The sequence below is a fragment of the Lygodium microphyllum genome, chromosome 8 (genome assembly GCF_053477565.2).
Source record: "Lygodium microphyllum isolate KBCC chromosome 8, Lygodium_microphyllum_v1.1.10, whole genome shotgun sequence".
Taxonomy (NCBI): domain Eukaryota; kingdom Viridiplantae; phylum Streptophyta; class Polypodiopsida; order Schizaeales; family Lygodiaceae; genus Lygodium; species Lygodium microphyllum.
This window is the reverse complement of record NC_141142.1, coordinates 49,573,515-49,597,748: the sequence shown is the minus strand read 5'-3', so window position 1 is coordinate 49,597,748 and position 24,234 is coordinate 49,573,515. Positions and strand designations below refer to the sequence as shown.

The 24,234-nt window shown below is 42.5% G+C and overlaps 1 protein-coding gene across 1 annotated transcript in view; it reads left to right on the top strand.

The window, feature by feature from the left end:
• The window catches only part of LOC148032263 (acyl-lipid (8-3)-desaturase-like), a 58,850-nt gene that overhangs the window by 21,381 nt on the left and 13,235 nt on the right, over window positions 1–24,234 (top strand). Inside the window, exons 3-11 of the mRNA XM_087682912.1 lie at window positions 2,031–2,199; window positions 2,323–2,506; window positions 2,580–2,649; window positions 2,737–2,810; window positions 2,911–2,978; window positions 3,336–3,427; window positions 18,821–18,965; window positions 19,086–19,211; window positions 19,688–19,759. Coding sequence (XP_087539038.1) covers window positions 2,031–2,199; window positions 2,323–2,506; window positions 2,580–2,649; window positions 2,737–2,810; window positions 2,911–2,978; window positions 3,336–3,427; window positions 18,821–18,965; window positions 19,086–19,211; window positions 19,688–19,759 — 1,000 coding nt within the window. The remainder of the gene's footprint in view (window positions 1–2,030; window positions 2,200–2,322; window positions 2,507–2,579; window positions 2,650–2,736; window positions 2,811–2,910; window positions 2,979–3,335; window positions 3,428–18,820; window positions 18,966–19,085; window positions 19,212–19,687; window positions 19,760–24,234) is intronic.

Here is a 24,234-nt window from a genome sequence, read left to right as displayed (position 1 = left end):
ATCTATACACTGCTGTTCATTGAAAACAGGGCTTTTACAATCTCTCTCTCACAGTATGACTTACCCAGATTAGGGTAGGTTGTCACACCCTCCCTGTCAGGTGCAGAACAGAGGATGTCAGATTAGGTCAGGTCGATGCTGATTACCAGGAGCTGGGACAGAACTTGCTCGTGCAGGCGAAAGACGAACGTCAGAAGGGACAGTAGACGAATCAACAGGCAGGACGAAATGAGACCTCGCATTGCTCAGAGCAAGGAAAACCAGATAGCAGGACAGGCAGCTGTTTGCGAGGGCAGGGCTCGAGCAGGGTGGAATAGACCCTGTGCTGGTGACGGAAGGAGTTAGGCAGAACGCAAGGCAGGAAGACATGACGTCTAATCAAGGGGAGCACGTCTGCACGTCCTCTGGTCCACCTTCGCCCATCGCCATCGCCTGCTGAAGCAACTTCCTTCTCTCTCTCTCTCTCTCTCTCTCAGACCTCTTTTTGGGCTTGAGAGTGGGAGTTGAGAAATTCATTCATTAAGTTCATTTTTTTCGCCTTAAAATTCCTTCTGGTTTGACACTTACAACCCCTAAAAGGGTTGGGTGCCTACATTTTAGGGCACCACTCGCGATATTGCCCAATGCCCATATATATAGGGCAGAGACTCTCTTCATTCTATACATTCATTGACTTAAATTCATCAGATCACTCTCTTCTTCCATTCTCCTCTTCATTCCTCAGACTCTCCATTGTTGTCTATACCCCAACTCAAAGGGCATCTTAGTTTGTGGAGGATCATGCGTAGTTGTGTGTTGCTTGGCGCCTTGTTCCATCCACATCAGGCTGCATTCCCTGTGCAGATGTTGCCACCTAGCTATTTCTCATCATTAGGCTGACTAGTGACATCAAGATCGCTGGAGGCAACCATTTCTCCAGCTGGCAGCATTTGCGTTTTGTTGACCAGGGCCTTCCCAGCATCACACTCTATTGTGATAGGCAGTCTTTGCTCTCTTGTATGCTGTGTTTTACAGTTGTAGGATTTGCTGCTGCTGCGTTTCAGGTTGATGCAGGCCCCCTTGCTATTCTTCACCCTGGGAGCGTGGTAGTAGCTGATTTTCTTCTTCCTCCACTCCGACGGCACTTGAGGACTGCGTTCCACTCCCTATACAGCTGTCCTTCACCATTCAGCATTTACCTCGATCCCCTACTGCCCAGAGGATTGGGTTTTGTTTCCTTCACTGTGCAAATTCCCTACAGGTGCTGCTGCCTGATTGGCCTGGAGAGTGCAATCATTTTAGAGCTTTGCTCCATTGTATCAGCATGATTCAATGTTCATCATTCTTCACTCTCCTTTTTGCTTCTCTTAGTTTTTTCCATACATGGTTTCTCTCTGCAAACCCTATTGTCTTTCTGATATGGTGTGAGTGCATACCCACCCTCCAATCACTTTTCTCGACACACTTCTCAACTGGGTACTACCTGCCACTTGCCTGTGTGCCTGTGCAGCTTGATACTGCCGTGAGGCAGCTGGCCCTGCCATACCATCACTTTCTGTTCAACTAAACACCTGCTTGCTTTGTGGCCTCTTGCCACATTACTGTTGCCTATAACAGCTAGATTTGCCTTGAAAAACAGATCTGAGTCTTGATATTCCTTCATGTAAGATTTTTGAAGAAGGGGTGACACCTTCTACCTGATTGGTGCGGCTTTTGTGATTACTCTTGTTACTTAGATTTTTGACTAAAGGGGACTGATTCTCCACTCTAGACCCATTATCTTACAACAGGCTACACTAAGATTGGGTGGGCAGAATTCTGACATCATGTGTTTATACTACGTTATAAAAAGCTTTTTGGATCTTGTTGGATATTTTAGTTTCTTTTAAGTTAGGATCATCTCTTCCATGTAAAATATTTGAAAGATGTAGATTCTATTCAGCACATAGCTGTTGGGTAGTCTTTTCCTAAAAGCATCAGATATTGGTGACTCTGAAACATTTCTTTGAAAGATGTTCAATTTTGCAGTCTTGACTGTGTCTTATCTTCAGGATTATGCTGGGTCGTTTCTACATTGGAGAGGTGGAGAAAACATCAGGAATCTCCAGGCTGGGACTAGAATATACCGACTTTACTTCTTTAGAGTTTGATCAAGATGGGAAAGAGGATTTTTATCTGACACTCAAACGTCGAGTAGAAGCTTATTTCAAGAAAAAAAAGGTGAGCATTTCATTCATTTGTCTGTATTTGCTTCACTTTGACTTGCATAACTTGCGTACTTCTGACTCCCTCCTGCTTGCACATGCTAAAATTGTCAGCTTCTTTATTTGCTTTGTGTTGCAGGTTAATCCAAGGTTTCACCCACAAATGCTTCTTAAATCTTCTGTGATCATTTTTGGCTTTGTGACCTCTTACTACATGACATTTTTTGGCTTCCAAAGTTTTGGACTCTCTGCAATTTTTGCAATAGCTGTTGGGTTGATGGCTGCCGAAATTGGTTTATCCATTCAGCATGATGCTAATCATGGTGTGTTACGTGACTCCATCGTTTATGTCCCAAGTCTCTATTTACTGTTTCATAATTGACTGATTGTGTGCAGGTTCTTATACAACCTGGAGCTGGCTAGGTTATTTGATGAGTGTAACACTTGACTTGGTAGGCGTTAGCAGGTAGAATGGCTTACATAGACAAGTAGAGTTGTCACCCCTTAGAATATTTGACATACAATAATATTAATTGCTTCTGTGTTTGCACAGTTTTATGTGGAGGCAACAGCATGTGGTAGGGCATCATACGTTTACAAATGTAAATGGGTATGATCCAGACATAAGTGAGCATTTCTGTGCCCTAGCCTTATCTTTTTATTATCATCCACTAGAAGTTTAGTTGGTTGGGTAGCTGAAGTTTCCAGGCCTGTGGTTTATATTTAGGAACACTGAATCCTAATATCTGGAGATTAACACCAGAACAGCCTAGACGAATCTATCACCAATACCAGGCAAGAACTTAGGACTGTACTTCATTCTGTTTTTAAATCAGGTTAGTCATCTTCTGAAAGTGATGTATGAACTTGAAGAATAGCTCAAAAGGAGAGTCCATGGACCTTATGTCAGTTCAAAGTGCATATCTGAATTTTTTTTTTTGTATGTGCAAACTTTTACATGAGACTTCAAAGACTTATCAGATTAGGCAGAAAAGGAAATGCTAGAGGTAACAGGTTGAGGTTAGGTCAAACTTCTCCTGAAGAGTCCCATCTTATAATCTTTTTGTTTCATGTTAGGTCGATTTTAGGCCAAGCTTCTCCCAAGGCTTCTCCTGAAGAATCCCATCTTATAATCTTTTTGTTTCATGGCAGCATATCTACTTGGCATGCATCTATGGACTTCTTGCAGTCAAGAGTGTCTTCTATGATGATTTTGTCACCTATGCAGTTGGATCGATTGGAGGGTGCAGTCCCTTTAACTTTCAACCTGTCACATGTTTCAATGAGAACTATCATATCTTTTATGTGAAATATGTTATCTCTAATTAACTTGGCCCCAGAAGTCTGTTTGGAAGCTTATTATGTCGTGTTAGAATGACTGTTTTTGGATCGTATGGACAATAGGGCTTTTAGTTTCCAATATTAACTTGATTCAAGAAGTTAACTGCTAGACTTGTGTGCTTGAGTGCTTTTGCTGCTTGTTTGAGCCTACAGTGATGGTACTTAATGACCGCATCTCAAGTGATTTCTTTGTGAATGTACCAAAAATGGCAGGTTTTGGTTAAAACTATATATTATGTCAGCTAAGCTTGGCTTAAAGCTTGCCTGTTCATTCGTACTGTTAGTTTGTCTCTTATCCCGGTTGTTATCTACTGTTGTGGGCACGAAAGGTCTACAACCAACACCTTTAATAGGCTCACAAATCAGGGGACTAATCATCTGCTCTACTGAATAGCTACAGTGTCCAATTTGCATGTTTGAGTCATTCTTGTAGTAGTTCTATATAAGTAAGATTTCTCCAGTTCTGGTGGTCTTTCTTTAAACATACCAAAGTTGACTCTTTTCCACACACTTGAGCTATCTGGCTGAAGCTCAAACTGAAAACTGCCCTTGATTTTTAAACAATTCAAGGGTAAAGAGCATTAGTTTTCTGCATTGCTGTTTAATATATTCAGGCTGTTTAGCCTCCTGTTATTGGTTGATTCTGGATGGTTTTGGTCGAAAACAGAAATTTATCCTTGGTTTTTGGAAAGTGTGAGGATCAAGAGTGTTAAACATTGGTGGGTGTAGAACTGAAATGCCCACAAGTCTTTTTGGGATGCAGATGAGGATCAAGACACACCAGTAAGACAGGGTGGATACGATTTTGGGTGCCTCTGTGAGGCAAGGTTTCACACACATTGTGTTTCTCCAGTCAACTTTTTTCATAGGCTGGTGCTCTGCGGTTTTACTGCCCCTGCTGTAGCTGTTTGTGTAGTTTAAATTTCCATTAAGAATCAGCAGCAAAATAGGTCTGCAGGGCATGCACAGGCAGTAAACATGCATGCAAACAGGGTTTTGCTTCAATGGCACAACTGGGAGAGTGCACAGGCCTGCATGTGTGCATGCTGACCAAGACTGACTAGACATATACAGATTCCATGTGCGGGCAGAATATCAAGATGGGGTGCAGAGCACAAGACATCAACTGTCTTGTTAGGTAGGCCCTGAGTTTCTGTGCATGTTCTTCAGTTCAAAGATGACAACACTTTTTCCCTTATGGAGACCAACATCAGGCCTGACTGGTGAAGTGATCAAGTAAGTGACCAAGGAAAGCACTTTTTGAAGGAAGTGATCACAAATCTATTGTCCATATTTCTAGCTATCCATAGGAGGTCATTTCCATCCTACCCACAAGCCAATGGCCAAATGGAGTCAGTAAACAAGGCCTGATCAATGTGCTGACAAAGACAACGAGCTTTACTCCCTATCTTAACACAAAACTGGTGCTAGGAGGTGTGCATTTGGCCTATGGCACACATCTCAAATGACATAGTACTTCCATGTATCCTGGTCTGATGAAGCCATCCTTGGAAAGCTAGAGAAGATGACCTGTCTAATATAGAGGTTGGTAGGTGCATACATGCTATGTTGGAATAATGGCAATGCACGGGCCATGGTGTCTCAGCCATGCATGTCTTGTGTCTTCTCATGCGTAGAGCTGCTGTGAGGAGCATAGTGCCAGTTCTAGTTACCTTTATGAAGTCCATGGATGCATGTGACTGCTTGGAAGAGAGCCTCAACCACTATAGGGCTTGCTAGCTCCCTTAGCATGAGTGCATGCATGATGCAATACTGATGTGTATCATCCTTCAAACAGCCTATGAGACAAAACCATACACAATGATAATCTTCACTAGTCATCAAAGGGTGTCTTGCTAAATGATGATTGGTGATATGTAGTGGAAAGCAAAGAAATATAAAGTGGTGTACAACACAATGCCTATATAGGGATACAATAGGAAGGCAGGATGGATGTATGGAGCAATACATGGCTAGCTATGTGATTGAATAATGCTACATTGATGACTAGCTCCATCATTAGGATTGGGTATAGTATTTTATACATCCTTGATAGGAGTGTGTGGGGATAGCATCTAGATTGATCCCTTGGCTCTGGCAAGTATTGCATTTGTCACTAGCGAATCTCTCTCATCTCTCTCTAGTGTAGCCTATGTGTTTGATACACTTGCACCCTCGATTAGTGTGCTACTTATCTCCTTAGCCTTGTGGGCTATCATTGCTCTTTGTGTAGGTATAGATGTGTGGTCATTTTCTCAAAAAATTAGTGAGTTGAGATTGTTAGTTCATTCTTTGTAGGGTGCTTGCCCAGAGTAGTGATGTGCGGAGTCTTTGAATCTCAAGTAGGAACTGGCCCATATACGTATACAACGAGAAGGTGGGTTGGATATATGGAGCAATATATGGCTAGTTATGCGACTGAATAATGTCACATTGATGACTAGCTCCATTTGGTCAAGATTGAGTATAGTATGTCATATATCCTTGATGAGAGTGTATGGAGATAGCATCTAGATTGATACCTTAATCTCCTTAGCTCTTTGGGCTATTATTCCTTTGTGTATAGGTGCGTCAGAATCATAAAAGCCAATGTTGACAAGATATTCTCGAATCTTGTTAAGACCATGCTCTAGATGCTTGCTTTAGCCCTTGGAGCGTCTTCTTTAACTTGCACATATATGTGGGATGCTCCAAATCCTCATAACCTGTTGGCTACTCCATGTACATCTCTTCTTGCAGTTCACCATGCAAGAAGGTAATCTCTATATCCATTTGTTGCAAACTCCAATCTTTGGTGGTTGTCGAAGCGATCACACATTTAATTGTTGCCATCCTAGCAATTGGATTGAATCTCTATTTATAATCTATGCTATATGCTTGAGCACAGCCTTTTGCAACCAGCCTAGTCTTGTACATGCTAACAGAACCATATGTATTTTGCTTAATTTTGTAGACCTATTTATAGCTAATAGCTTTCATGCCCTTACGCAATGATACTAGATCCCAAGTCTTATTGGTCTTTAATGTAACCATCTCCTCATCCATTGTTGTATCCCAATGAGTATGACCAATAACATTCTCAAAACAAGTGGGCTTAACATTCTCAACCACCTTTACCATAATAGTGAGTTGCATAACCTTCAAAAGCAAATCTTTTGAGAGGATATCTGACCTTGCTAGACCTACGTACAATTGGATCACTTAGTGGAGTCTTTACATTACTATATGTCCTTTGTACAATTGGTGTTTTAACTAAAGGAATATTGAGCTCATTATCCAAACTCTTTGAACCATTGGAATCTTCATCGAAATCCAAATGATTAGCAGATGCATCATTACCATCTAACACTTTTCTTTTTCCATTTATCTTTATCTACAACACTAGTAGATACACTTGAAGATGTGGGATTGTGTCTTAGTTTCCCAGAGCAAGGGCTAACTATAGATATAGTACCAGATAATGTTTTTGGTCTACTAAGGCTCTGTGAATTTTACTTCTTTTTTGTATGTAACAGTTATGATCATCATTATCATCCAATGCATTACCACTAGATGTATACCTATTGCTTATCTTATTAAAAATAACCTCGGTGCTTACTTTGAACTTACTTGGGATAGGATTATAATAATGATATTCTTTTTGCTCCAAAAGAGTAGCCAATGAAAATATATTTTTTACCCTTTGAATCAAGCTTTTTTTCCACTTATTTGGTACATGAATATATGCAATACAACCAAACAACTTCTGACAAAAAATGTTTTAGCAAATTCTTTTCAGTCATCAATGCTTGTGTAACTTTTGCAATATGCTTATTTTTCCTTTCTATAAGTTCATTTTGCTACGGGGTTAACCTGCAAGTATAGTTATCTCTTTATCCCATGCGACCTCAAGAAGCCGCTGAAGTCACTGGAGAGGTACTCTCCCCCTTCATGAGACCTTAAGCACTTAACTTTTAAGCTAGTTTTTGTTTCAATAACAACCTTGGAAGTTTTGAAGAACTTAAGTACACACTTTTTTCCTTGATGAAATACATCTACAGCTTTCTTGAACAATCATCAATAAACGCCATAAAATATTTATTATTCCCAAGAGATGTTTTGTGTAGGCTCCCAAACATTTATATGGACTACATTAAGTATCACTTTTTTCCTTGATGAAATACATCTACAGCTTTCTTAAACAATCATCAATAAACGTCATAAAATATTTATTGTTTCCAAGAGATATGTTTTGTGTAGGCTCTTAAACATTTGTATAGACAAGATTAAGTATATTCTTGCTTATATCTCTATTATGCAAAAAATGTCGTGTTGCTTCCTTAACAAACTGACATGCTTCACACACTTTATGAAATTTGCAACTCTAAGTGGAGGTAACCTTGTAACCAATCCGTTGGATTGCATTAATTTTAGTATTTACACATTTACATGTCCAATATATTTGTGTCTTATTTCAATGTTTGCAACCATTTCTTTGTCTTTAGCATACATAGCAAAAATTCGAGTATCTGAAGTGAATATGTGTCTAACTCTACTTTCTTTTGGGACCAACCTATATTTATTATTAAAATCTTTCATAAAACAAGCTTTTGCATTAAATTGAATTTGTCGTTTTTGCTTTATCATTTGGTCAACATACACTAAATTGTTTATGATGGATATTATATGTAACACATATGATAAACTTTTTGTTCAATTATTTTACAAGGATAAGGAAACTTTTTTAATGTGTGAAATTGGGTAGCACGAATCATCATCCGTCTATACATAACTTGGATTTTGTAAATCTTGTATCTCTCTAAACCATTCAATATGACTAGTTATACGATTAGATGTATTTGAATCAATATATATTACATTTTCGTGTGTCTTTTTTTTTTATAATAGCATTTATCATATACAAACAAATGCTCATTTTTGTCTTTATTTTGTTGTGAAGATGATGCATAATTTTCTTGTTGCAATTAACTACTACAAATATCATTTTTCTTAGCATAACATTGGGCTGCAATATGGTTTGTTTTGCCACAATAATGATAAACAATACCGGAATTGTTAGAACCTTTGTTCTACCATTCATCTCTTTCTTGAGAGTTCCCCGTGCCTCTAAAATTGCCATAGCCTCTTGAAACTTGTATTTTATCAAACTGTTGATTTAACTTGTTTTTGTTGGTTATCACCAACGTGGCCCATGCCACGGCCGCTTAAAGAGGATGTGTCACGTTCTCTTTCTAAACTCGAGTAAAATGCTTGGACTTGTTCATCATTTTTTTCAGGTGATCCACCTTGTATGTTGATCTCTTCAGTGATTATGAGAGAGATAAACTCATCAAAATTTGGGAGCGGTTTTTGTATATATGTAAAAGTAACAAACGATTTTCAGATCTTTTTATTATTAAGACCACCCAAAGTAGATGAAACTAAATTATCATCATGCATCAATAGCTGCTAAGGCATTTGCAATGCTTTTCACTTTTAAAACATACTCATTTATAGACATCTTTTCTTTCTTCAAAGTATTTAGAGTTGAATATTTTGTGTGTTTACTTTTATTGAAAACATGTTTTCAAAAATTGTCAAAGATACATGTGAAGTTTTTACATTTTTGATATATCTCAACTTAGTATTATCAATGATTGCAGATAGCCAATACATCTTTTTATTTTTTGCAATTTATTCTTTTTACGCCTTTATTATTCTACAGTTGCAAGATTACTTAGCTTTGGCTTATTTTCTTCACTTGAAACAAACTCATGGAGGCATTTTTTAATAAGGAAGTTTGTCACTCAAAACTTCCATGATGTTTAGTTGCTCTTGTTCAGCTTCTCAATGATGGGGTTTTTACTATTCTTTGCCATTGTTACAAAATTGATAGTAAACAACAAGCAAGTTTGTTGCAATCCTTTATCAATAAGTGCATAGTAACACACCAAGCAATCTCTTTTGTTGATTGCTCAACAACACTTGTAATTTGTAAGTTGTTTGTAGATAAAACTTGTGTTTGCTTCTTGGCAAACACCTTAAAAGTTACAAATGCAAAATCTGTAGCTTGTGCACCCACTTTTGGTTGACACAAGCGAAATTGTAGTATACCTCGAAAATGCTGTTTGCAACCTTGTGGGTTGAAAATGGGGACCGAAACGGCCTCAAACGACCAAAAAAACAGTGCGTAAGTCCTTAAGAGCTTGTCTGTAGAATATACAATGCTTTGCTTAACACCAAATCTCACAGCAATTTGAGATTTTTGCCTTGCCTTGCTTTTGGTGTCTCTATAGATACTTTTCAGGGAAAGAGTGGAGAATGGGAGAGCTTCTTACCCATTGCGTACTTGCTTGAATCCTTACTTTTCCTTCACTTTAACTTTTAAAACTGGTCTCCCTTAGTGGTGCGTCTCTGATACCATGTCACGAATCACGTGGTGGGTGGACTTGCTTAAGTTGTTGTGCCAAACACACACTATATATACAAGAGGAAGCTTACTCAAGAATGTAAGAAGATAGATTGAGGCTAAAATGTTTTCGTGTTAGTTTCTCCTTCTTTTTTCATACACAATACAATGTACACAAAGTATAGATAATATACAACATAAAGAAAAGTGGTCTACTAAGTTAAATAGTGCATAAGTTAATATATTAATTGATTGATGCTATAACTATGCCAGTTGTAGTTAGGTGCAACAAACCAAATACAATAAGTGATAATTCAATGGCCATGTAAGGATCATAATGACCACCGACGTGCTAAGTGTAGACGTGTGGATCCATCTAACCAGGTGGTCCATTATCAATATCTGCACGTGTTGAGCTTGCCATCCCAACAAAGACTCCATGCCTAGTTTGAAGGGGGTGTCTCCTTTGAATAATGTGGGGTATCTAGCTCGGATTGTACTGTAGGTCTTGTACTCTCAAATGTAGTGCTCATCACTCTCCGTCTTATGGTAGTGTCTATAGATCCTCTTGGCTCTAAAGACGTAGGTTGCTCCCTCCATCTTGATCTTGAGTTGATGAGAGAAGACCTTGAGTTGGCCAATGTATACTTGCATCTCATGTGACATATATATGTCTGGATATCCAAGTTTCTTAATGAAACCATTTGAGATAGTCCTCATAAAGTGGTTACTCTAGTGTGATATCTTTGGGGTAGGGGGCCACTGGGGTGAGATCCATGTATGTTATATGCATAGCTGGTAGAGATATGTCACATGACCAAGATAGGTGTATGGAGGGGGGGAATCAAGGTCATACTGGAAGGGAGGGGGGAGAGGGGGTAGTCCATGGCAATTCCATATCTTGTGTCACATAGCCACCTTTGTGTGTGGGGCTTGTGAAAGTGCACCTGATGGCACTCTCTCCAGCATGGCTAATGTTGCATATCCTCGTGTAAGTTGATCTATGGTTGCTTGTGCCATGGTGAATCTCACGGTGGATGTAGTGAATGTGATCCCCAAGTAGACATACGAGTCCACTACCTCCAATTATTTGGCTCTCGTAGAGTATAAAGATTGATTCGATCTTCTATGTACTGGGGTTGATGTGTGGAAGATCATGTTCTTGGTTTTCCCAAGATTTAATAGTCAATTCACATTATATACAAAAGTCATGTAGGACATGGAGATGCCACTGTAAACCCTCTGGTGACTCAAAGACTAAGACAATATTGTCAGCATTAAGCATAATAGAGAGTGATGTACCCATTATGTCCCCTCGTCCCCTCCTCGTGTGATATGGTTTTGTATCTTATACGTGTAGAGTCCAAAGAGTGTTAGGGGAGAGGGCATCCCATCCCTACCTCACGATGATAGTGCTAGATATAAAGAAATACTCGAACACAAAATATAAACACAAAGGTATAAGAAAGCACAATGTGATAGTTGAACTTAGAGGTGAAGAGTAACTCAAAGACAAGAAACATAGAGGATGAATGAATAATGAATGGATTTAATGCTCAATGTAGTAAAGGCACACTATGTAGAGTGAATACAAAACCTCAAACTCTTGTCTCTTTGAAGGATTGGAGCAGCAAAATGAGCCGGAGAGTGTTTCGTACTCTGTATGGATCCCAAAACGCAGCAGGTAGCCTCTAAATGTGATCCTCAACTCAAATGCAGATCTTGTGTAAGCTGCCCGTGAATGGATGGCAATTGCTCAAGCATGGATATTGTTTGCTCCACCCTTGTTATGCCCACTTAATGATCCCCTTCTTTTGTTCTTGTAGCATGGTGTTTTCGTAGCCTGTTGGCTTCATGAGTGTTTGCTATTGGTCTTTGATTGTGCTTGGCTGGCCAGAAGGCTTGATGTAAATACTTCTATACATTAATTTAACCTTCTTTGTGTGTGTGTGAGAGAGAGAGAGAGAGAGAGAGAGAGAGAGAGAGAGAGAGAGAGAGAGTATATCTTTATGTAAATACTTCTATACATTAATTCAACCTTCTTTATGAGAGAGAGAGAGAGAGAGAGAGAGAGAGAGAGAGAGAGAGAGAGAGAGAGAGAGAGAGAGAGATGACCTCCTATGAGATCATGAGTTACAATCATGTGTATGATGTTACAATTGTCTAGGCAAAATATGTAGCACAAAGCAAAATAAGAAAGGAAACTAACTATGGCTATGTGCAAAACATAGAGCTCTGTCTAGTAACAATGAGCTCCAAATGGTACAATCTCATGAGAGAGAGAGAGAGAGAGAGAGAGAGAGAGAGAGAGAGAGAGAGAGAGAGTATCTTTATGGAAAGAAAAGAGAGAGGGAGAGACCAAAAGGATGTAGCTCAATCGGTTAAGTTGAACTTGTGGTGACTAGAAGGTCTTGGGTTCAACTCTTACATTCCACATAGTCATTTAGCATAGGTGTTAAAAAAGGGAGATTTGAACTTGGCTTAGTGGGGTAATTAAATAAGTGGCTTAAAACCTGAATTTGACAGAAGTATGTATAGAAAAATGTAGTGGAGACTATAGGTTGTAGTTGATCTCAAGGTTTGCACATGGTCTCAGCTATGATGTGGTCCCTAATTGCTCCATTGATATGCATGGTGGTGGGCCTTTAGTATCTTGTGGCAATGGCTCTGATGCGACTATGGTGCAGTCTCCTTAGACGTGGTCTTGGTAGACGAGGTTGTTGTGCTTGACGAAGTGAAATGGTTCCATCCAATGTGATTCTACAACATGGAATGGGAGGTGTATGGTGGGGTGGCTTTGTCTCTGCAAGGCTAGGAGTGTCTTATAGTAGTGTTGTGCTGTGCCTTTGGAGCTCTAGGAGGAAAATATCTACGCATCTTTGGTCCTCATACTCCATGACACGACAAAGAGGTCCAAAACTTTCACAGAAGAGGCAGTGGTACCATCCTCATCTATCATAGTACATTGTACATATGCACATGTAATGCTCCTTTGTCTCAGACCCTCAATCACAAAGTTGGCAAGTCCTATCCTCTATTGGAGTATCTGACCATCTACTTGTCTCCATGTGTAACTTATGAGAGAAGGTACAAATCTGTTCGATAGTAGCCCGTATGCTATGGGAGATATGGGTGAATAGTGGATTCATCATCAAAGAGACACAAGAAGTGACTCGGGTAGAACTCCATTCTTGATCCTAGAGGGAGTGGTGGGTGGATCCATGTTGTCATTGTCTCAATCCTTAAATATCAGCTATGATCACCTGGTTTAGCTTTGATCGGTTGAGAGAAAGTGAAGGGAAGTCAAGACTATAGTCAAAAGGTGGAAGCTGGTCAATATCCAAAGCATGTAGGCTCATACAGATAGTCATCTGTGAAAACCAATTGCTCCTCTTGCCCTGTGTCGCTAGTTTTCTAGATAAAGTTAGTGCCAATTTGGAGTATCTATGACGTAGGATCTTAGGAGATCCCATAGTTTGTGCCAAAAGGTCTTTGCCATGAAGAGTGCCTCCGTGACTATAAGTGCTGCCCCAACTCTGCTTTGACAATGGGGTGTGGGGTGAAGGGCTTACTCCTAATCATATGTGCTATCATCATGATTAGTGGCCTTTCCATGCTATCTTAGGCATCATAATAATCTGTCTCTGCTCCGGTCTGATCAGTGAGTGGATCGAGACACGTGGTACAAGCTGCAGCCCCATACCTTCGCTCCATATAGTAATGTAGGTGGCTAGGATATCAAACAACCACAACTTGGTAGCAGATCAACATCCTTTATCTCCATCAGCTTGCATACTCCATCATCAGCTTGATCCAAGGCTCCCTACTGACGCGCCTCCCTTCCCCTTCCCTGGCCGCCACTGCGTCTCCCTCCTCTCGCCTGGTCGCCATCACGATTCTCCCTCCTCCCGGTAGCCATCGTGACCCCCCTTCTTTCTACCTACCACTGTGCCTCCCACCTTGATGCCTCTCCCTACATTTTGCGCCACCATTCTCTTGACAGGCTTCCCCCCCCCCCCCCCCCCCCCCCCAAAAAAAAAAAAAAAAAAGCTTCCTCTGCATCCCTTGCCTTGTGGCTCAGTCCGTCAAGCTCCCACCTGCGGGATCAGGCCACCAGTGGCGTCTAGTACTTTATCCACCACTAGAAAAAAGAAATCACCCCTCCCTGTTACTCCCTTCTTTTGTAGCAACACCCCCCACGCCAGCAACACAGCAGTGTGATTGGTAGGTTCTCAGCAGAACGCGCAATGGAAACCTCTCGTCAAAACTCCAGTGCATTTTGCGAGTGCCCCCCAGTCAAACACCTTGCGTGTTGTCCTCTCTGAGGAACAGCTCTTAGCCGTCCGTGCCACAAAGCTGGAGCTAAAAGAAACAAAGATGTTTGGTCAGGTGGTAGGACATTCTCCATCTAGGTCCCACCAGCTTCGGGATTGGCTTCACTCCACGTTACGTATCAGCACAACGCAGATTGTGGAGGCGGTTCTAATGGGTCAAGGGATCTTTATGGCACGACTCACATTGGCAGATGCAGCCCGTGAGCTACTGGCCAGTTCACCCTATGCTTCCACGAAGGGGGTCATCTACATGGTCCCTTGGTACAGTGGCTTCACAGTGGAGGCATTCGCGCTCCACAACAGGTTCCTTAGACACCTAGTCATCCTACTCTTTCCCGGACTGGCGATAGAGTATCGCCAGTTAGTGGAAGACTTTGGACGGCTCTTTGACGCTATCCTTCTCGCCTCTTTTGCGGATGCAGTGACAGCCGAAGGAGTCCCAAAGGTACGGGTGGCAGTGAAAAGAGACAAAGAATATACCACAGTTTCTAGAGATCAAGGCAAGCAGACACGGACACTCTTTGAGGCAACAGGTCATTGTGATTGGGCAGCCAGGGAAGTGCCTGTGTTGCCATGACTTTGGGCATTTGGCAACAGAGTGCACATGTTTCGGAGCCAAGGTGGCCTCATCGACATGCCCATAGGTGGATATGGATGGCTTTACATTGGTCCAGAGACGACAGAGAGGGAGATGGCTGGGGGGGGCCGCAAACAGCCCCTTAGATACAGCCACGGCAGTAGGGTGCAGAAGGGGGAGTGTTGCCCCCCGGTAGAGCACGGCGCGGCTCCGCCTCACCCGGCGGGACCACATGCCCACACATCTTTCCTCCACGGAGGCATCACAAGACAACTCACCTAAGGGTCCACATCTCCCCCCAACCACCACCCACTTTGTGCTTGTGCATTTGACCACCCCTCCATCCCTCGGTCCTCCCCCTTTCCACCATCATCCCGCCGACCACCTCCCTTAACCCCCATCCAGTACAGGGGGGCCTCCCCACAGTGGGTGAGAAGCCCCATACGCCGACATCCTCCACTCACAGACAATCTAGGCGCCCCCCCCCCCTCCCCAAAAGCCACTAGTTCATCTACTAGCGCCACCGGATGGACCAAACTATGCTTTCTTTCTTCAGACCTCTCACACAGGAGATTGGACGATGACTCAGATAAAGAAGGAGGTGAAGAGTCAGGTGGCAGACCACATCTCCCAGTGGATGGGAGGAGGACTGACACTTTCCCCAGCAGTGGCCAGGTTGCATGATGGATATCAACTGGTGGGCTGGAGCTGAGGTTCCACATCTGGGCATTATCTTTCCAGCCCCTCTGCAGTGAATCCCAATGGATGTGATCGAGTGGCCCTTGGCATAGGTGGTCCATTTCTACCAGTGCACAAAGTCTCGCCTCTCAGCCTGGTTGATAGATGTCCTGGTGGTACCACCAGCCGCATCCATCACCCCCATGGTCCGCCTGAGGGCTAATATGGGGAATGGAGTTCACTGTCGAGGCCGATAGCAAAGCGGATCCGCATGCCTCATAGCTCTCTTCTTCGTCAGCAGCCTCCACACCGAACATATGCTTGTTCGGTTGGTCACAGGTTTCCCTATAAAGTTCACACACTTACTAGGAGTACTCCATCGGTGCCCATGGCAGGAGTGAGGTGTATGCATCTCTATTGGCCCGAGCAGCACCGCCTATGTACGAGATCATGGGACGATCGTGGCAAGGAGGGTTCTATGGATCAGATTGGATAGTGGGGACTCATGCCTTGGTGTCCGCAATGTCTATGTCCGTATTGAGGTTAGGGCATGTAGTAGGTTCTGGGTGCAGATCGCAGCAGGACTCCCAAAGGTGGACTCTTGGATTGTTGGAGGAGACTTCAATAGAAGACCAACAGGGCAGAGGTAAAAACTACTAGGGCATGGTTGGGGAGGAGCAGGAGGCATGGGAGGTCTTCCTACTGGCAGTAGGAGCACGTGATGCTTGGAGAGACCCAACTTTCCACAGGAGGGAGAGGTTGCTGGACTTCTCTTGGGGATACAGGTGGCTAGGTGGAGTCTTGCTGGTGGAGCGGTTGGATAGGTTTTATGTGGGAGAGTGGGGATGCTCTCACGGAGGCCAGGTAGGGCAGTTGGCTGGCACCACTTTGTCGATTCACTGCCCGGTTCTCCTAGCACTTGATCCCCTAGTATTTGTCCTAAACACACGATCCTGTCGGATCTGACTTAATCTATAGGAGGGAGGAGGTGAAGAGACAGATTGAGCAGGTTTGGTCTAGGGAGTGGAGCAAGAGGGACCAAAACACAAAGGAGTTTGCAGAGGTCCTTGCCGAGTCGAGCAGTATCTACCAGGAGGCAGCCCTACAGGCCAGGCAATAGAGCTAGGAGGAGAGAGCACTCCGGCGGGACCTAGTGGTCACATAGAAATTACTACAGGAAGCACCAGGATCCCATCCTACACGCACAGGAGGTACGTGCATGAGTAGCCATCGCCAACCTAGAGGATAGGCGCTCGGGGTTCTCATTCCGCACCTCAGCAGCCTTCTGGGCTCGGAAGGGGAACACGATGTGGAAGGAGTTTTTCCAGGTGTACTAGCCCCGCACCTCAGGAGAGCAAATACACAACCTTCTGGATCAGTATGGGAGGACTTATTCTAGCCCAGACAAGGTGATGGAGATTGCCACCGACTATACAGATGCCTTTTCTAGCAGGAGATAGCCTTAGCTAGAGGACAACGATGTAGACAGCAGGTTTGGGATCACATCTCGTCCCTTGTCACAGAGGAGATGGGACACTCCTTCCTAGTCCCCTTCACAGAGAAGGTATTAGAGGAGGCTTTCCATACACAGGATGGGCAGAAATGCCCAGGAGAGGATGGCCTCTCTAAGGCTTGCTTCACCACCTACTGGGAGGTGGTGAAGTACCCCTTACTGCTGGCCTTGTAGAAGATTTTCACTTTAGGACGGATGCTAGGGAGTCTTTCGGTAGGTCTTATCAATCTCCTCCGCAAAGGGGGAGACCTGTTGGAGCTATTCCAGTGGAGACCGATCACCTTGTTGTTAGTGGCCTATAAGGCACTGGCAAAGATGATTGGTAGAAGACTTTGCCCCGTGCTTCGAGACATCATTCATGACACACAGACAAGCTTTGTCTAGGATAGAAGCATCCTAGACAATGTCTTCACCTTCTTTGAGGCGACAGAGTGGGCCCAATATAGTGGTTAAGGATTGACTGTACTACTCTTGGATTTCGAGAAAGCCTATGACGAGGTGGATTGGGACTTTTTGGAGGGCACCATGGTGAGGTTGGGCTTCCCCTAGGCATGGATCCGTAGGATCTCCGCACTTTACAGATCAGCCATCAACAGGGTTCTCATAGGTGGCAGGTGAGGGGAGGAGTTTCGGTTGGAGATATTGGTACGGCATGATTGCCCACTAACCGCGTATTTGTTCCTACTCTTTGTAGAGGCGATGCTTCACTTCCTCAGATCACGTGTGAGCGGGTTACGCGGCCTCCGACTTTCGGTGAGAGAGGAGGCATAGCTGTTAGACTCAGAGGCAAATATAGCACTTTACATAGAGGACGATGAGTTGATGCTGGAGAGAGTGAGACTTGCTCTCGAGGTGTTTTTTATTGCAGCAGGAGCGAAAATAAACTAGCGGTAGTCGGTTGGTTTCCTTACAGACTCGGACTCTAGTATGGAGTGGGGAGTCCACTTGGGATTTAGATGGGTGTGCAGAGGGCAGACCGTTCGTTACCTAGGGTTCCAGGTGGGACTCGATATCACTCCCGCCCAGCAGTTTCTTCTAGTCCTCGACTCTATTCGGAGGAAGCTAACCTACTAGAGTGCTGCTCGCCTTTCCCTAGTGGGCCGAGCCCTGATGGTCAACCATCCTAGCGATAGCTTGGTACATCGCCTCGTGTTGGTGCTTCTCCTCGTCCTGTGTGTCTCAGCTTCTCCGGCCATCAGTTCCTTTCTTGCCTGATGATGCACAAGGTCTGGTCACTACTATTGGCCATTTGGTTTTGGGTGGTTGGGCTATCGATGCTTCCAAAAGACTGGGTCTTTGGATATCCCAAGTTCGTGGGTCATGTGCAGGCCAATATGAAAGTGCTCTTTCATTTCTTATGCTTTTGGGATTGTTGGCATTTCTTACACTTCTGGGGTTGTTGGCACATATGTACTATGAGGAATGCATTAATTTTTGATGCTTCATCAGGAGAGTTTTATAGTCCGCTTGAAAGGACTTCTTCATTGGGAGCTTGACATGATTCAATTCACAGATATTCTCTCTAGACAGGATTTGCATCCTTGGCATACTGCAGTTTCTTCAGCCCCCTCTAGCCCATCTAGTTTCTTTCTGCTTTTGATTGTGATGTCTCTGAGAGTATCTGTTAAATCTGTTATATGTGGTTTATGCACGGTGGCCTAGAGCCATCCTGCATATGGTAATCTTGTAATCATGTCCTTTTTCATAATTAATTCAATTACTCATTACGAAAGAAAAGAGATTGATTGATTGATGTGATTCTGTTCTTTGTTTCAGCTTCTTATTGTCGTACTGATTGGTTTTTAGGGTGACGGTTGCAAAGATGACACCTTTGGAATGTATAATCTTCTGGGGTGCTAAGCTGATTTATTTCGTTTACATGTTCATTCTTCCCGGTCTCTTTAGTACTCACACTGCTTGGGAAATTATCTGCTTATATGTTGTTTCTCAGGTAATTGTTAGATTCATGGCAAGGCTCAATGCCTTCACTTTGTATAACCTGTGAATACTCAAGTCTCCTATTTTTAAATGATGCACTCTAAGTCATGTGTTTGCTTTGTATCTGCTGCAGCTGGTCTTTGGGTGGACTTTGGCCTTCTTATTTCAGGTTGCCCATGTGGTGGAAGGTGCTTCATTTCCAGTGGTTGATTCAAGCAGTGGGTTTCCAAGGTTGCCAAAAGGTTGGGCAGCTTCACAAGTAAGCTTTCCTTTCCTATTTTGTGAGCAGACTCACTTTTGAACTATTAACCTTATTTCTATGTTCTGTAACATCAGAAGAACACAATTATCTGGCCACTTAGTCACGCTTCCTATGATTTGGCTGGTTTTGGTTTCTAATGCACATATTGTATTCTCCGCCTCATAACTGGTGACCTTGATGTGCTAGGCTGGCCCATGTCTCCTTCATAATCTTTAAATTTAGTGAAAGAAAACATTGCAAGCTTCTTATAGTTTAGTGCTTTGTGTAGATTTGTTACACAAACCATCAGTTGCATCGTAAACAAGTACTTGCCTTCAGAAGATGTGTTGAAATTCTAGTTTGAGTTGCAAGAAGTCTTGGCTAGACAGCTGCATTACCTGAAAACCATGGTCATATTCAAACTCTGGCCCCTGGGAATGTGACAGTTTCTGAGTTGTGTTCAAACATTGGTTTCTCCCTTTGTCCTGACACAGGTGAGCAGCACAGTAAACTTTTGTGTTAAGTCCCGATTCTGGATGCACATTACTGGTGGCCTAAATTTTCAGGTAATCTCTATATAAATATGTTTTGCTACTAGCTTGCAAGGAGTCTTTGAATGCTTTGGGATATCGATTGTTTAGTAAAACTATTTAAAGTCAATACTGTTAACAAGAGAATGGATAAACTTCAGATGGAATTTCTGCCCCAATTTTGGAAGAAAAAGCTATGTTATCAGAGTATTGCACAATTAAACATGGTAGATTTCTTGAAATATGATGTAAATATAGAGCCATCTCAGCCACGTATCAACTTGGACCGCCTTGGCGATGAGTTCTTTCAGGGTGATACTTGAATTTTGTGATGGTCAATGGCTGGATGCTATTCCTTGTGAATGATTGATTATTCCTTTGGTGGTTTACTCATTTTCTTGGATTCTCTCGCTTTTCCTTGACAATCCATTTATATATCTTTTCCTTGACAATCCAATAATTCATGGCTTTCAAAGGAAAACTTGTACAAGATAGTTTACCTTTTTTGGATTAGTCATGAAAGGACTCCAAAAAATTAGGATAAGCTGTTATTTGCTCATTTTTGATATGTTATACTTGATATGGATGGCATGTTTGCATAAAAAGTATTCCTTAGAAAACTCTCTACTTGAAGTGAAGGGTTTTTTAAAAGGTTAATTGTTGGAGTTTGGTTGTTCTCTTTTGGTAGCTAGTCTTGAATGAAATACTCATGCCCTACCCGCCATTTTCTCAGGATTGCTCACAATTTTCTCAGCCCTGCCCATCATTTTCTACCGATTTGAGAAAAAAACACAGAAACTCTAATTTTCTGAATTTGAGGGTTTTCGAACATTAAATTGCTGCAAACTGTGTCTTTTGGGCACACATTTCAAGGCAAGTGTGGTACAACAGTTCATTACTGTAATCTGCAGGCTGAGTGCTAATTAACGCAATATTGGGCACATTTGGCAAGATTTGTGATAGGTTGGTACTTGCATTCTCATCCCATGTGGGGATTTTTGGTGATCAATAGAGTATATTCTATACTTTAGCATTGAAGTAGTTGGCTGCTGATCTTTGTGCATCATTGGTAGCATGGCATGTCAAGGGCATAATGATCAGAGCAGCATCCTCGGTGTCCTCACTCAGGAGGACATGCTTGATGGCACCAACTACCCATTGTGGAGTTTCATGGTGTGTAACCTTCTTGTGGTGAAGGATTTGTGGGACCATGTCACTGGTGATCTGTAGCAACCAAGAGGTTTTGCACCTCAGACACCTTAGCGTAATGCTAGAGGATCGGTTGCTGGTGTTGTTGATGCCGTCCCTCCTCTTCCTCTTATTGAGGATCAATAGAGGTGAGAGTCAAAGGATGCACAGATACTATCCTTGATTGCCTTGTCATTGAAAAGTGCTATTATTCCACTCATTTGGTCTTGTAGGACCTCAAAAACTGCTTGGGATGTACTTCTTGAGTGCATGTTTGCAACAAGTAATGAGGCCAGGATATCTTATCTCTGCAAAGAGCTGGCTAATGTGATCATGGATGAGGGTGATAGTATGACACATCACCTTACACACACATAAGATTTGTATGAGCAGTTGCTTAATGTTGATGAGGTCATTTAGGATGTAGAATTGGTAAACATCATGTTGAACTCTCTTTTTGAGTCATATCTTGGTTTCCACATCTCTTTGATGTTGTCTTTTGGGAGGGGGGGAGCAGCCCCTTATATTTGTGAAGTTGGAAAGCCTCTTATTGCAAGAAGAACAGACTTGGAAGAATATTGCATTGCATTGAGGTGATGTGGCTATGCTCTCAAATTGTAATGGCAAAGGGAAAGTGAGCAAAATGTGAAAAATCAGCAAAAGGTTAATGCTAGACAACCATCAAATAAGGTTGTCCAAGACACAGAAAAGTCTAAGAAAAATGGAAAATGTCATTATTGCAAGAAGCCTAGTCATTATGTTATGAATGTAAAAACCACTAGGCTGATGATGCTTCAACTAACTTTGTGGAGAAGGACTATGCATCTTACATGTAGTTTTGATTTTCTATGGTCGATTCAACATTTAATGATACTGAACTGCAACACACATCGTATTTTGATAGTGGGTTGTCATAGAAAGTGTCTCCTTACCTCTTTGCATTCAGCCCTTGCTAGGAAGTGTGTTACATGTTTGAACAATAACAGTTATGATGTAAGTGGCATTGGTTGAATCATGATTATTGTTGCAGATGGTTTCGATTTCATGCTTCTAGATGTTTTATTTGTGCTCGACATTACAAAGAATTTGTTATCTATATTTGCTTTTAATAAGCATGGCTTTTAGGTCATCTTTGAAGATGACAAATGCATTGTCAGAGATAGAGAGATGGATTATGCACTTAGGCTGTTCGATACCCTGTATAAGGGTCTCTTTTTGTTGGATACATATGAGAGGCAATTTCATGATGCCTTGGTAGTTAGTACTCTTTTGCTTGGAAAGCAACACGTGGAGCTATGGCATGCGTGCTATGGACATGAGTTTTGGTAGCTTAATTTAGCGGTGTTAGATGGTAGATGCATTGCATACAATGGAGACCCAATCTCTCCATGTATGTGAGCAGGGTTGTCCACGTGCAACAGATGGGTCAACTTGTCCGATCCATCCAGTCTTGTCTATCATGTCTGGACATGTTCGGTTTGTTCCCCACTTGAGTCGCTTGACCACGCCGATTGCGCTGTGTCTGACGGTCGATCGTTACCCGTACGCCTGCGGCCAACAAATGGTCACTTTTTTGACCGTTTCCCCCTGTAACCTGTTTCTTTCAACGCTTTCTTTTCTTCTTTCCTTTCTTACCACTTTATTTTCTTTTCTTTCTTGAATCTTTTATATTCTTCTTTTCTTTCTTTTCTTTCTTTTCTTTCTTTCACACAAAGACTTAAGAGAAAATATTAAAGATTCAAGTTTTAAACTAACAAGTTTAAAAACTCTCTCTCGTTCTCTCTCTCTCTCTCATGATTCAAATTTCATCCATCTCTCTCTCTCATATACACACAATGGCACAATGCAACCATCCTCTCCTATGGATGATGGGCCACCATTCAAATTTTAGAATTTGATCTCTCTCTCTCTCTCTCTCTCTCTCTCTCTCTCTTTCTCTCTCTCTATGTCCCCCCTATCCCTAAACCCTAAAGCACTCTTCCTTTATATAAAAATCTCACTCCCCGCCTCCCCATTCAACCTTTCAAATTCTCTACCCCTTTTACTCCTTTCAAGCTCTCCCTCCTTCCTACTCTCTCAAGCTCTCTTCTCCCTTAACCTCTCAACCCTTCCAACCTTCTCTATCAAGCTTTAGCCTCTCTCTACTCCCTCAAGCTCTCTACCCTATCCACTCCTTTCTTCAATCATCTCACCCGTGACCCTCTAGGCTCTCTCTATACATCATCAATGGCACCCCCTCTCAATAAGGCCTTTCACTTGCATTGTGCCTACTTCGAATGAGTGAAGGAGGAATCCAATACTTGCAAGTGGCAATGCAAGTATTGCCCAAAGCTCCAAATCTCATATGTTACTCGCCTTCTCATCCACCTTTACAAATTAGGAGGGGAGGCCACACCATGCCTCGGTATTTTCGACGATGTCTATTAAGATTGTCGTCGGAAATACTTGCCATTGAAGCGACACAAAGGTCTTTCAAGGGCAAGCGAGGAGGTGATCTCTTTGGATCATGAGATCTGGGATGCGGAAGACGATCCCTCTCCAATTGTCTCGGTTTTTTCTGTTGGAGGGGTCTCTTCTATCCCATCTAGAAAAAGCCATTCGAGTGGTGTATCCATGCCTAAGAGATAAGTCACTCTTGTCCAAGCAACGTGGCAAGTTTCCGGTCCTTTCTTCTTTCTCAAGGAGAGGCAAAGGCAAGCAAAAATAGAGATTATACGCACCATAATTGAGTGCAATCTCTATTTTCATATTCTCAAAGTGGATCGATGGAAGCGATGTTAAAAGCCATTGCTACCGTTGGTCTATGCAAGGGACGGTACGACGTCACATACAGTGATATGTATACCAAGAAACTTGATGAGGAGAGAGAGGATTGACAAGTGCCTTGAGCTCGTGCGTGTCGGTTAGGCAAAGTATGGATGCTCTATCCTATTTGATGGATAGAATGACCGTAAAAAAAGAGGGATCATCAACATCCTTGATTCTTGCCCACTTGGCATATACTTTCTACGAGTGGTGGATGCAGGTACATCCTCGTCTCATGTGACTTCTCCTCGAGTGTCTCTATGACGTTCGCGATAAGCTACAAAAAATGGTCGTGTGAGATGAGTTCAAGGACAGGCTTGAAGGGGAGTCATCAAGCTGAGTGGAAGCAAAGGCCGTTCAAAGGCTTTGTTTAAAGGAGGAATTTTGGATGGATGTGAGGGGCATTGTCATTGTTGTCACTCCCATCTACAAGGTGCTTAGCATGACAGACATGGAGGGTGCTACTATTGGCCTCCTCTATCACCTTATCGTAGATGTGATGGAGGAGATACAATCAT